The 12,328-nt window shown below is 37.9% G+C and overlaps 1 protein-coding gene across 10 annotated transcripts in view; it reads left to right on the forward strand.

Annotated features, from left to right (window-relative positions):
- RAF1 (Raf-1 proto-oncogene, serine/threonine kinase) overlaps positions 1 to 10,320 on the forward strand; it is a 94,398-nt gene extending 84,078 nt beyond the window's left edge. For 9 of the 10 annotated variants that reach the window (XM_077821215.1, XM_077821212.1, XM_077821213.1 and 6 more), the window contains 4 exons: positions 2,346 to 2,477; positions 2,659 to 2,787; positions 5,549 to 5,683; positions 9,187 to 10,320. In XM_077821215.1, coding sequence (XP_077677341.1) covers positions 2,346 to 2,477; positions 2,659 to 2,787; positions 5,549 to 5,683; positions 9,187 to 9,327 — 537 coding nt within the window. In that variant the 3' untranslated portion in view covers positions 9,328 to 10,320. The remainder of the gene's footprint in view (positions 1 to 2,345; positions 2,478 to 2,658; positions 2,788 to 5,548; positions 5,684 to 9,186) is intronic. The other variant, XM_077821220.1, reaches the window with a different exon arrangement.
- Positions 10,321 to 12,328: the final 2,008 nt, after the last annotated feature.

Below are 12,328 nucleotides of genomic sequence, written 5' to 3' on the forward strand. Positions count from 1 at the left end.
CAGAAGTCACCTACTACAGAACAGGCCTAACAAAGAAAATAACAGAACGCCACTAGCCGTCACCTTCAGCCCCCAACTAAAACCCTTCCAACGCATTATTAAGGATCTACAACCTATCCTGAAGGATGACCCAACACTCTCACAAATCTTGGGAGACAGGCCAGTCCTTGCCTACAGACAGCCCCCCAACCTGAAGCAAATACTCACCAACAACCACATACCACACAACAGAACCACTAACCCAGGAACCTATCCTTGCAACAAAGCCCATTGCCAACTGTGCCCACATATCTATTCAGGGGACACCATCACAGGGCCTAATAACATCAGCCACACTATCAGAGGCTCGTTCACCTGCACATCCACCAATGTGATATGTGCCATCATGTGCCAGCAATGCCCCTCTGCCATGTACATTGGTCAAACTGGACAGTCTCTACGTAAAAGAATAAATGGACACAAATCAGATGTCAAGAATTATAACATTCATAAACCCCTCGGAGAACATTTCAGTCTCTCTGGTCACGCAATTACAGACATGAAGGTCGCTATCTTAAAACAAAAAAAACTTCAAATCCAGTCTCCAGTGAGAAACTGCTGAATTGGAATTCATTTGCAAATTGGATACTATTAATTTAGGCTTAAATAGAGACTGGGAGTGGCTAAGTCATTATGCAAGGTAGCCTATTTCCCCTTGTTTTTTCCTACCCCTCTCCCCCCCAGACGTTCTGGTTAAACTTGGATTTATGCTGGAAATGGCCCACCTTGATTATCATACACATTGTAAGGAGAGTGGTCACTTTGGATAAGCTATTACCAGCAGGAGAGTGAGTTTGTGTGTGTGGTTTTTGGAGAAAAAAAAAGGGGGTGGGGGAGAGAAAATCAAGGTGGGCCATTTCCAACACAAATCCAGGTTCCCCCCCCCTTTTTTTCCCCCCAAAAACCACACACACAGACTCACTCTCCTGCTGGTAATAGCTTATCCAAAGTGACCACTCTCCCTACAATGTGTATGATAATCAAGGTGGGCCATTTCCAGTACAAATCCAGGTTATCATACACATTGTAAGGAGAGTGATCACTTTAGATAAGCTATTACCAGCAGGAGAGTGGGGTGGGAGGAGGTATTGTTTCATGGTCTCTGGTAATGTCTTCTGCAGTTTCCACAGTATGCATCCGATGAAGTGAGCTGTAGCTCACGAAAGCTTATGCTCAAATAAATTGGTTAGTCTCTAAGGTGCCACAAGTACTCCTTTTCTTTTTGCGAATACAGACTAACATGGCCGTTACTCTGAAACCTGTCAATTGATAATGTTCCTTTTAAATACAGTGCCCTGTGGTCTCTGGCATCAGGATGTTAAAACAGAAAGACAGTTTATCATGGGAATCCACTCCTCCATCAGGCTTGGAACTATTGGATTTTCTGCCTTTTTCCCCCAAGTCTTGGAGGCTGATACATTATTCTTCTTTCCTCCAACCCCTTTTAACAACAGTACAAAGGCCAAAGACTGGTACCTATGAATCACAACACATGCTCTAATTCTGTTAGTTTTTAAATGAGTGATTAAGACACAAAAAAGTTCCTTAAAATATAACGTTTGGTGTTTATATGAAAAAACTAAAAGAAAAGCAAGGAAATAGGTGAAGTATAAAGATGTGTTTGGCTTCCACAGGGAATGTGGGTGTATTATTTTAGTACATGTCCACTGTTGGGAAAAACTCCCATTTTTCACTCCACTTACTTAGTAGCTTTAAAAGGTTAGTAGAATATGCTGGGCCCTGCATTATGTTCTTCTCTGATCCCAAGCCTGATCAATATATGTGCGCAACTATCAATGATATGTGAAAATACATATGTTTGTGGCAAAGTGAGAAATTCTGCAGAGAAATTTTTTTGTTTTGTTTTTATTTGCTTGTCTGGACATCAGGACCTGTGCAGATTTACTGAAACTATGTACAGGCTGCTGTTCTTTTCAGCAAAGCAGATTGCTCCTTCTGTCTTCTTGGTTATTTTAGTTTATAAATTGACAATGATGGAACTGAGCCAGTAATTATGCTTAATTTTGCCGCTTTACATGTACAATAGTATACTAGGAGTAAGAATAGTAAGTATTTTACCTAATGGTAAACTGTTAAATGTGAACGTTGCTTCTCTGTTAGTTATCATCCAGTGTAGTGGGTTTGATCCACTGTGAGGCAAATTGCATAGTTACCAAAATCTGTCATAGGTATAGTTATTTTTAAAATTCCTTTACTAGAGTAGAAAGTTAACAACTTATCCTGTGTCTTAAGCTAATGTTGTTTTCTTCCAGTTAATGTAGCTGTTAATTTGGTTTTTTTGAAAGGCACCAGAGGTGATCCGGATGCAGGATAATAACCCATTTAGTTTTCAGTCAGATGTCTACTCCTATGGAATAGTATTATATGAACTGATGACAGGAGAACTGCCATACTCCCATATTAACAACCGAGATCAGGTGAGAAACATTCAACTCTGGTATAATGCATTGTATTTCTGGGGAATATGCAATCTGTTTACTGAATGTGTGCAAAAGTGTTTACATTTTATGTTTTTAACTTGTATTAGGATTTTCCCTGGGATATATAGTTTATGTAGACACTATAATAATGTGGTAAATCATCTTAAATTAATACCAGCAGTGTCAATGCACAGCTAGCCACATCCGAGGGACGTGCTGGCCGCCGCTTCCCACAGCCCCCATTGGCCTGGAACGGCGAACTGCGGCCAGTGGGAGCTGCGATCGGCTGAACCTGCAGAAGCTGCAGGTAAACAAACCGTCCTGGCCCGCCAGCGGATTTCCCTGACGGGCTGCGTGCCAAAGGTTGCTGATCTCTGATCTATACCATGGACAGGATACTTCCTGGCATACCAGAACTTTATAAAGTGCTCCTTGGGTTTATTCAAGTGATCAGTATTCTGTGTTGTTAGAGTAGTAAAGTTGCAGCAGAGCGCTGTAGTGAATTATCATACTGCTGCTGAATCTTAGCAGAGACGTGAGAACTCCTCTAATTTCAATCATGGGCCTTTTGGCCTAATGAAGTTCTAGTTTGAGCCTATTTATAAAGAAAATTTTATTAATTGCAGTTGTCTAGATTTTCTACCAGGAAGGTAATGTTATACCAATAAAATAAAAGCCAGCAGGATCTTATTAAAGGGAATAAGGTAAAATGCCACATTTATTGTGAATACAGAAAGAGTCATAGTAAGCAGTTAGTTATAGCTATAACATTCCATTCAATTTCATATTTATCCACACATTCATTCATACACACGCACAGGTTCTGCAAGGTTATCATCATATTTACCAGCCTTAGAGTTGCTCGTGCCAAGCCACTGGCCAGGAGGGACACGAGGGAGCAGGGCCTTGTCAGATGCTCATCTGATGCTCCTGGAAGTTGGTTTGCAGAATCAGACCCCATAGTTCTCTGTTTCTAGAGTCTATTTTTATAGGAATTTCTTCCTATGCCAGTCTATGGGAATTGCTTCATCATGCTATTGCTGAAGCAATCAGCAGATGGCACGTTCCTGACGGCTCCATGCTGCCAGATGTTATCTTGTTCTTCGGTTCTCCCATCCTTGAGGCTGCTGGGTGGATTCCAGTCTGCCTTCTGGGGGTCCTCTGGTTGTTTCCACTTGACGCCTTCTTCAGCTGATCAACAGTGGATTCTTAGGTTTGCACCTCCCTGATCATTCATTTATTATCCACACCAGCATCCATCCACGTACATCCTCTCTCTTTATTTTAATCACAATTGTTAACAAAGCGAGATGAATACCACAAAAGGGCGGGGAGTCTCTGTGTGCTGTTTATGTTACAAAGTATCGCTTTGAGTCTCTCTCTGTGTGAGTAGTTGTTGTTACAAAGTATTGCTTTGAGAACAGACTCTGTTTTAGGATGTACTAACGCAATTAGCAGCTTGCAGGTTTCACACAGAGAGGGAGAGAAACAGTACAAATAAGAGACCAAAACCCAAGAGACCTCTTAATTAGTAATACCCTGGAATTTAAACTATGGGGAATCAAACTAATTTGTGATTTTAATACAGAACTTCTTTCATATGACCCAGCATAACAGTAGCACATTAATATCTAGGAATCTTGACACTTTGGAATTATCCTGAAATTTACTGAATTAAAAACAAATTAGTGAAAAAAAAATATTCTCTATTCCTGAATGTTTTGCCAAATTCAAGTATCCTATTAATTTATTAATAAATATGTTTCCCCTAGTAATCTGCACTGGCACGGTATGTTCTTGAACTCATAGGCCAACTTTATTTCTAGTGTCTTTTGATCTGAGTTCTTTTTGAAGCTTTAGTAATGAGTAATGGAAGAAAACTAGTTAAACTGTTGGCTAAAAAGATCTAGAATATCTTAGTCCATACTCGAAACCACAGGAAGGCCACATTTGTTACCCTTAAATTGTAACTACTTTGAACATCAAATTAGAAAACAAACTTGGATTTTTTTGAAACAATCCCATTAAATTCTCAGTATGCCATTATACTTGAATTATGTGGAAGCTTTAAACATCCATCCCTGTTCTAAAACATTGGCCTATCAGTAGTATTAACATGGTTGTCTTGTTACCATTCAAATAAATACCAGTATTTATTTCTGAAACAGATGGAACGTTTCCCCATGTCCTGTAGTAAGACTCTTATTTCAGCAACTTTATTTAATGTTAGGCAATTGGATTCCTATTTGGGAAATTTAGCAGTTTTGAATTATATTTAAGTGTGATACAGTTGTTGCAATATTTTTATTAAGCTATATGTACAGACCAAATCCTGAGTTATAATATTAGCTTAATCTGGGCCAAGAAATCACTAGATGTCTGTTAACCACCTTGATCACATTGGTAAGGTTCATTAACGCCTGAATAACAGTATTGCTAAATCTGAGTCAATGTTCTGCTACTCAAGAAGAAACAAAACCTGCAGACGCTGTTTTGCATCTTAGCTTGCAGTCTAAGAAAACTGAAGCTTATCTTCAGAAAAAAAAATTTCCTTCACATTTAAATATTGTAAGAGGCCTTCTTCTGCTTTATAGCCTCCTCTAAATAGATATGTGGTCTGACAAGGAGTTTTTAGTTAAACATAAAAATACTGTTTTGTGTTGATCAATCAAAATGTATTGATAGATTAATGAGTAATGACATAAATTGGACTGGATTTCTGGATGGAGTTTGTGTTCTTTGTCACTTGAAGCCTTCAACTCCAGCAAGTTATGTCAGAAAACGCTCTAGACTCTGGTCTTGTTGCTATTATAAATTATATAAAAATTAATACATGAAGAAATTATGAACTAACTATGCGGTGTCACTTAGATGTTAGACTGGCAATGTCGTACATTGGAAAAGCAGGACCACAATTCCAGTTCATTAATTTTGACAAACATTTGACTACAGTAGGACCTGCTGCCTCCCTGCCTTCAGTACTTCCACATTAAAGACTGTATTAAATGGCGTGAAGTAATTCACACCAATGGTGTTCAAATTGCCTGTGTTTGTGCCTCCTTGTTTAGATCATTTTTATGGTTGGTCGAGGTTATGCATCTCCAGACCTCAGTAAACTGTACAAGAACTGTCCCAAAGCTATGAAGAGGCTTGTAGCAGATTGTGTGAAGAAAGTTAAGGAGGAAAGACCTCTATTTCCACAGGTAGGAGTCTATTTTTATTCAGTTTAATTTTTAAACCAGTCATAGAAATATCCATTGCATATTCTCTGTTTCACAAAAAGACTCTGTAGAAATAATATTAAGAATATGAAGTTCAGTAGTGAAGAAGGAAGACAAATCCACTGAAAACTGAGGGATAGCACTGAAGTGCTACTTGTATCCTATGCTTGATATATATTTTTGAAACCCATGCCCTGCATGAGCCTGCTTCCCTAAGCACTTGACAATTAATAACCTAAACTGCACTGAATTTTGCAAATGTCATTAAAAAACGTCATCTTACATATGCTGATGTAGATACTGTTAGTTGGGCAGCGTTAAAACCGTTTACTTCCAGATGACTGTGGCTTATTCACATTTGAATTTATTTGTTTGCATTAACTTTGCCAGTTTGCCGTATCCATATTTGAATCCACATGTTTTTTCTTCAGTATCACTCCAAAATAAACCTGCTCTGGGTAGTTTCGTGAGGCCATTTTTGAGTATTTTGACAAAGATGCCTTCCCTCAGCTTCCCAACAAAAGGGTTCATAAGTTACATACTTCCCCATAGCCATTGGATTTTTTGTTTTGGCATGGGTGGGATTTTATAAAAATATCCATTTTTCTGATAAAATAAAACTTTTTTTGTTGAGAATATTTATCTCTAAATTCTGATTCTTAAATTCTAAGACTATGGTCAGAGCATACAATTCTCCCCACCATCTCCCTTTGCAGAGACAAAATTTAGAGAAACTATAAATGGCTGCTGATCGGAGCAGCTAGTCTTGGAACCCACAAGGGGAGAGGTAATTTTTGATATAGTCCTAAATGGAACACAGACTCTGTTCCAAGAGGTAACTATGGGTGAACTGCTTGGTAATAGTGACCGTAATCTAATTAAATTTAGCATCCTTGTAGGTGGGAAATTACCCCCCCAAAAAAGGAGGCAACCCGCTACAGTACCATATAATTTTTAAAAACTAGTTAGATGGAAATTAAAAAGAGCAGTCACAAAGGTAAAATGCTTGCAAGCAGCATAGAGACTACTTAAAAACAACATAATAGACCCTTGGACTAAATCTATACGCCTAGTGTTTAAAAAAAAAAAAAAAAAAAAAGGTAGGACCACCAAAGAGCAGAGTAATGGAGGCTGTTAAAGGCAAAAAGACATCCTTTAAAATTTGGAAGTCAAAAGGTAATAAAGAAAATAGAAAGGACCACAAACTCTAGCAAGTAACGTGTACAAGTATAATAAGGTGGGACAGGAAAGAATTTGAAAAGCAACTTGCTAAGATGCAAAAACTAATTTTTTTTTTTTTAAGTACATTAGAAGCTGGAAGTCTGCCAAACAGACGGTAGGGCCATTAGATGATAAAGGTGTTAGAGCACTCAAGGAAGACAGGGCCATTGCAGAGAAATTAAATGAATCCTTGGCATTGTTCTTCACTAAGAAAGATACCCACATCAGAGCTGTTCTGTTTGGGTGACATACTGAAGTACTGGCCCAAATTGATGTCAGTATAAAAGGTTTTAGAACAAATAGATAAACTAAAATGTAACAAGTCACAAGGATCAGTTAGTTATTCACTGAAGAGTTCTGAAGGAATTCAAATATAAAACTGCAGAACTAACAACTGTGGTATGTAATTTATTATCAACCTCTGTACCAGATGACTGGAAGGTAGCTAATGTAGTGCTTACTTTTAAAAAGAGCTTAAAGAGATTCTGGCATTTACAGACTGGTGAGCCTGACTTTACCTGGAAAGTTAGAAGAAACTAATAAAAAACAGAATTATCAGACACATAGATAAACATAGTTTGTTGGGGAAGAAGCATCACAGCTTTTGTAAAGAGAAGTCATGCCTCACCAATCTACTAGAATTCAAGGGAGTCAACAAGCATGTGGAAAGGGTGACCCAGTTGATACAGTGTACTTGGACTTCCTGAAATTCATTGACAAGGTCCCTCACCAACAGCTCTTAAGGAAGCTAATAGCTAGGGGATAAGAGGGAAGGTCCTCTCATGGATCAGTAACTGTTTGAAAAATAGGAAACAAAGGGTAGGAATAAATGGTCAGTTCTCACAGTGGAAAGATGTGAACTGCAGGGTCCCCCAAGAATCTATATTGAGACCTGTGCTATCCAGCATATTCATTAATGTTCTGCAAAAGGGGGTGAACAGAGAAGTGTTTGCACTTGATACAAAGTTTGCAGATGATACAAAATTATTCGAGATAGTTAAGTCCAAAGCTGACTGCGAAGAGTTACAAAGGGATCCCCCAAAATTGCAACAAAAAAGCAGATGAAAATCAAGGTAGATAAGTGCAAAGTAATGCATGTTGGAAAAAATAAACCAAACTGTATGCAATGATGGGTTCTAAATTAACTGTTACCACCCAGGAAAGAGATCTTGGAGTCACTGTAGATTGTTCTCTGGAAACTTCTGCTCCATGTGTATCAATTGTCAAAATGGCTAACAGCGTGTTAGAAAAAGGATAGAAAACAAGACAGAAAATATGATGCCATTATCTAAATCCGTGGTGCACCCACACCTTGAATACTATGTCCGATTCTGATTGCTGCATTTCAAAAAGGATATAGTGGAATTGGAAAAGGTTCAGAGAAGGGGAACAAAGATGATCAGGGGTATGGAATGGCTTCTCTATGAGAGATTTAAAAAAAAAAATTAGGGCTCTTCATCTTAGGAAAGAGACATCTAAATAAAATCACAGAAGGCGAGGGAGAAGTGTAGTTAATCCTTTCACACAATAAAAAAAAAAAGGGTCACCCTATGAAATTAATAGGCAGCAGGTTTAATACAAACAAGAGGAAGTACTCTTTTCACACAACTAACCTGGGGAGCTGCTTGCCATGGGATGTTGTAATAGCCAAAAGTATAACTGGTTTCCAAAAAGATCTAGATAAATTCATGGTCCATCAATAGCTATTAGCCAGAATTGTTGGGGATGCTGCAATGCCGTGCTCATGGTGACCCTAAACCTCTGACTGCCAGAAGTCTGGAATGGAAGATAGATGAATGACTCCATCATTGCACTGTTCTGTACATGCCCCCTGAAGCTCTGGTATGTGCCACTGTCGGAGACAGGATACTGGGCAAGATGGACCCAATTTTCTGACCCATTGTGGCAGGTTTTATATTCTTAATCTCTTGTAGAGGAAACTTGATGATCATCACATGGAAGAATTTGAGGAAGGAATCCCACCACTGTGCAATTACTCACTTAAGTTTTCATTGCTATTATAAACCTTTATGTAGTATAGCCCTTTCAGCCTGATATGCCATGCTTTGACTACTCAACCGGCAGGTTACTATAACTAGACAATTCTGACCAGTGTTCCAATGAAAGCCAATTACTGATCTTGAAGGACACTCAAATCCCATAATAAACTGAGGTTTAGGATTAAAAACAGATTTTCAGGCACGTTGTTTCTAACAGACCTTCTTGAAATAAAAGTTTCCTTTTGGTGTTCATTTTTTTTCCAGATACTGTCTTCCATTGAATTGCTGCAGCATTCTTTACCCAAAATCAACCGTAGCGCTTCTGAACCTTCTCTGCATCGTGCAGCCCACACAGAGGACATAAATTCATGCACATTAACATCCACAAGACTACCTATTTTTTAGGATTGCACGCTCTCTCCCTTGCTCTAACCAATAATGAGAAAGAAAAACAGTCATAGCAGTTGTGCTTTTTAATGCCTCAATGTACAGGATTGCAATGCCAGCAGGATTATCTGTCTCCCAGTTTTAAGAACAAGCTGCTAAGGATTTCTACAGTTCTAATCCTACAGGGACATTTCTCCATGATGCCTTTTTCTACCATTTCTTTTATTGGGATAGAGTTAACTGAGACTTTAATCAAGAAAATCTATTACTATTTTTTTTAATAGATGCACTTGAGCCTTATTTTCCCATAGCAGAAAAGATGGACATTTCTTTGGCAGTTTTGTGTCTTGATTCTGTTTAATAAATTGGTATTTTTATAGCAAGAATGACTCAGCATTTGAGGAAAGAAATATTGCAGATTGGTACTGTTTTTTGGATGTCCCATGCCACGTGCCACTGTAAAGTTGAGGGACTTTGACTAAAATGGCCATCTACAAACAAGACTGAGGAAAGAGGAAGAAACTAATTCTGGCGATCAGCTTCTGCGAAGAGTACTCATGAAGCAGATGAAATGTGTTATAACAAATTGCTACATCAACACAAAAATAGTTTTGCACATAGAAGAAAAACTTCTGCAGAGGAGTGGAATATATTCTGAATAGTACTGCTCAGAGAAGGAAGCTAGCACAATCTTGCTATGGTCCTCTCCAGTAACTTAAGAAGCTTTTTTGGTACTATTGACTTGTTTCTTACAGCCCAATGAGGTATCAAGTGCGGAATGACAGGCTTTTTTGGATGAGGAAAGGCTAATATTTCTGCAAAACACACAGCAACTTCAACCCATTTGATGCTGTCTTCCGAGAGATGCACTATAAAAGGGGAAACTGAGTGTATACAGTTTTTCTTGCTGATTTGGGTTTTAATTTTGTTTTTATTGCTCCAAGAAAATGCCTTTTATTGTAAACCAAGGTTCCTCTGATTATCTTATTTTAATAAAATAAATTAAATTTAGGTTTAAGCTTCAGTGTTATTCTTCAGTGCAATGTCTTACAATTCTAAGATGTCTATTTAGATGCATGTAGTTCTGCGATCGTGTGCCCATTTAGACATCAGTGTCTTAAATTATCTCTAGAAATTCTAAATTATCACAAATACTCTTCTCTGTATTGACCACAATAGGTGGCATGCACAAGTTTTCAAATCCCTACGCAACTACAGCAGTGCTTACACATGCAAATATTAGGAATGTATTTAATGTATTTTTGCCTGTATTTATTGCCCTCTTTCAAGAAATGTGAATTATGCTATTTCTGCTCTGCATTTATCTTCCATTAGTCTGTCTTTCTCAGCTATCGACACTGATGCATCATGTGACCAGCCATCTTACTTCAGACTACAATTTAGAAATAGTAAGGTAGCCTAATTTCAGACTGTGGGTCAGTCTCTAAATCTCTTTCCTGTTAATAGTAATACTTAATATTTTTAATATTCTGTTAAGTGTTTGGATTAGGGAAGAATGGACACTAGTCATAGGGATCATGTGTACTATTTAGGCCTTGGTTGGTATAGTAATACATTATGCTCCTGTTTTTCCTTAATTTAATTTTCAGTTACCCTGAAATGTACTGTCTCTTCCAAGTAAGAGGGATAAGCAGTTATGCAATTCTCTGCATGCTAATGATTGCATAAATCTGAAACCAACCACCTATTTTATCTTTGACATATAGTAGAACCTCAGAGTTATGAACAGCTTGGAAATGGAGACTGTTTGTGACTCTGAACGAAACATTATGGTTGTTCTTTCAAAAGTTTACAACTGAAAATTGACTTAGTAAAGTTTCAAAGCCATATTATGGAGAAGAAAAATGCTGCTTTCCTTTATTTTTTTAAGTAGTTTAACACTGTACTGTGTTTGGTGGTTGGGTTTTTTTTGTCTCTGCTGCTGCTGCTGCCTGATTGTGTACTTCTGGTTCCAAATAAGGTGTGTGGTTGACTGGTCAGTTCATAACTCTGGTGTTCATAACTCTTGAGCTTCTGCTGTGCCATCTAGAATTCCTTACGCTGACACATTGTTAGCTGAAGTGGGAATAATTTGCTAAAGGGTAGTTTTTCTGCAGTGAATTATGCAAACCTCTCTACTCAGTTTTTCAAATTGTTTGCCAGCACCAGACTACTGCCCTCAGCTTCTTATTTCATCAGCTGATTTACTCCAAAGCCTTCATGAATGGGGAGAGAATTACTGAAACACAAAGCAAAGGAGCAGACAAATTCTGAGGTACACTTTTTTTAACTTTTACTCCCTGCAGATCAGCAAGGTTCTTGTTACCAGAATAAATGTTGTTGCCACATAAAAAAGCCTTAGCTTAACATTAAGGTTGAAGTAGTTTTGTATAACCCTTACAAAATTTCAGCATTACAAAGATTAAATGAGCAGTGAAGTGAAATTACCCTTAACGTTCAAATGTTTGGTTAAATTCAGCTTGATCATTGGGACAACTTCTAAATCTCGCCCTCGCCTTCTAAATCCACAACATGTTGTTGGTAACACATTATGAACTATAAGAGTAAAACTTTTTGTTCTGTTCTACAGCGACCAGTCCTTAAATATGATGATTTACAAGAAAAAAATTCTAAGGGGATTGGAAAAATACCACATGCTCCAGGTTTCAAAAAGGAATAATTTAAGTTCTAAGCCACTGAACAGATTCACTTGTAACTAAGTCTTTACCCTAAGATTAAGGGGTGTGTAACTTCGATTGTAATAAACATTTTACTCCAGGAGCAAAAGGCTGCTACACCAAGTCATGGTTCCAGCTAGCCCCTATGAAATGTATGCTGAGATGTTCTAAAGGGGATTTGGATGCTGATTTTAATGAAAATTGGGCATCAAAATTCCCTAGATGACATTGAAAATTTAGCCATAGTTGTCTTGTTTAATAAATACTACAGTATATGGCATCTCCTGCCTCCTTGTTGACAAAGATAAATATGGAATTGTCTTGCTTAAAGGATTTCAAAA

This window comes from Eretmochelys imbricata, chromosome 7 (genome assembly GCF_965152235.1).
Source record: "Eretmochelys imbricata isolate rEreImb1 chromosome 7, rEreImb1.hap1, whole genome shotgun sequence".
Lineage (NCBI taxonomy): Eukaryota > Metazoa > Chordata > Testudines > Cheloniidae > Eretmochelys > Eretmochelys imbricata.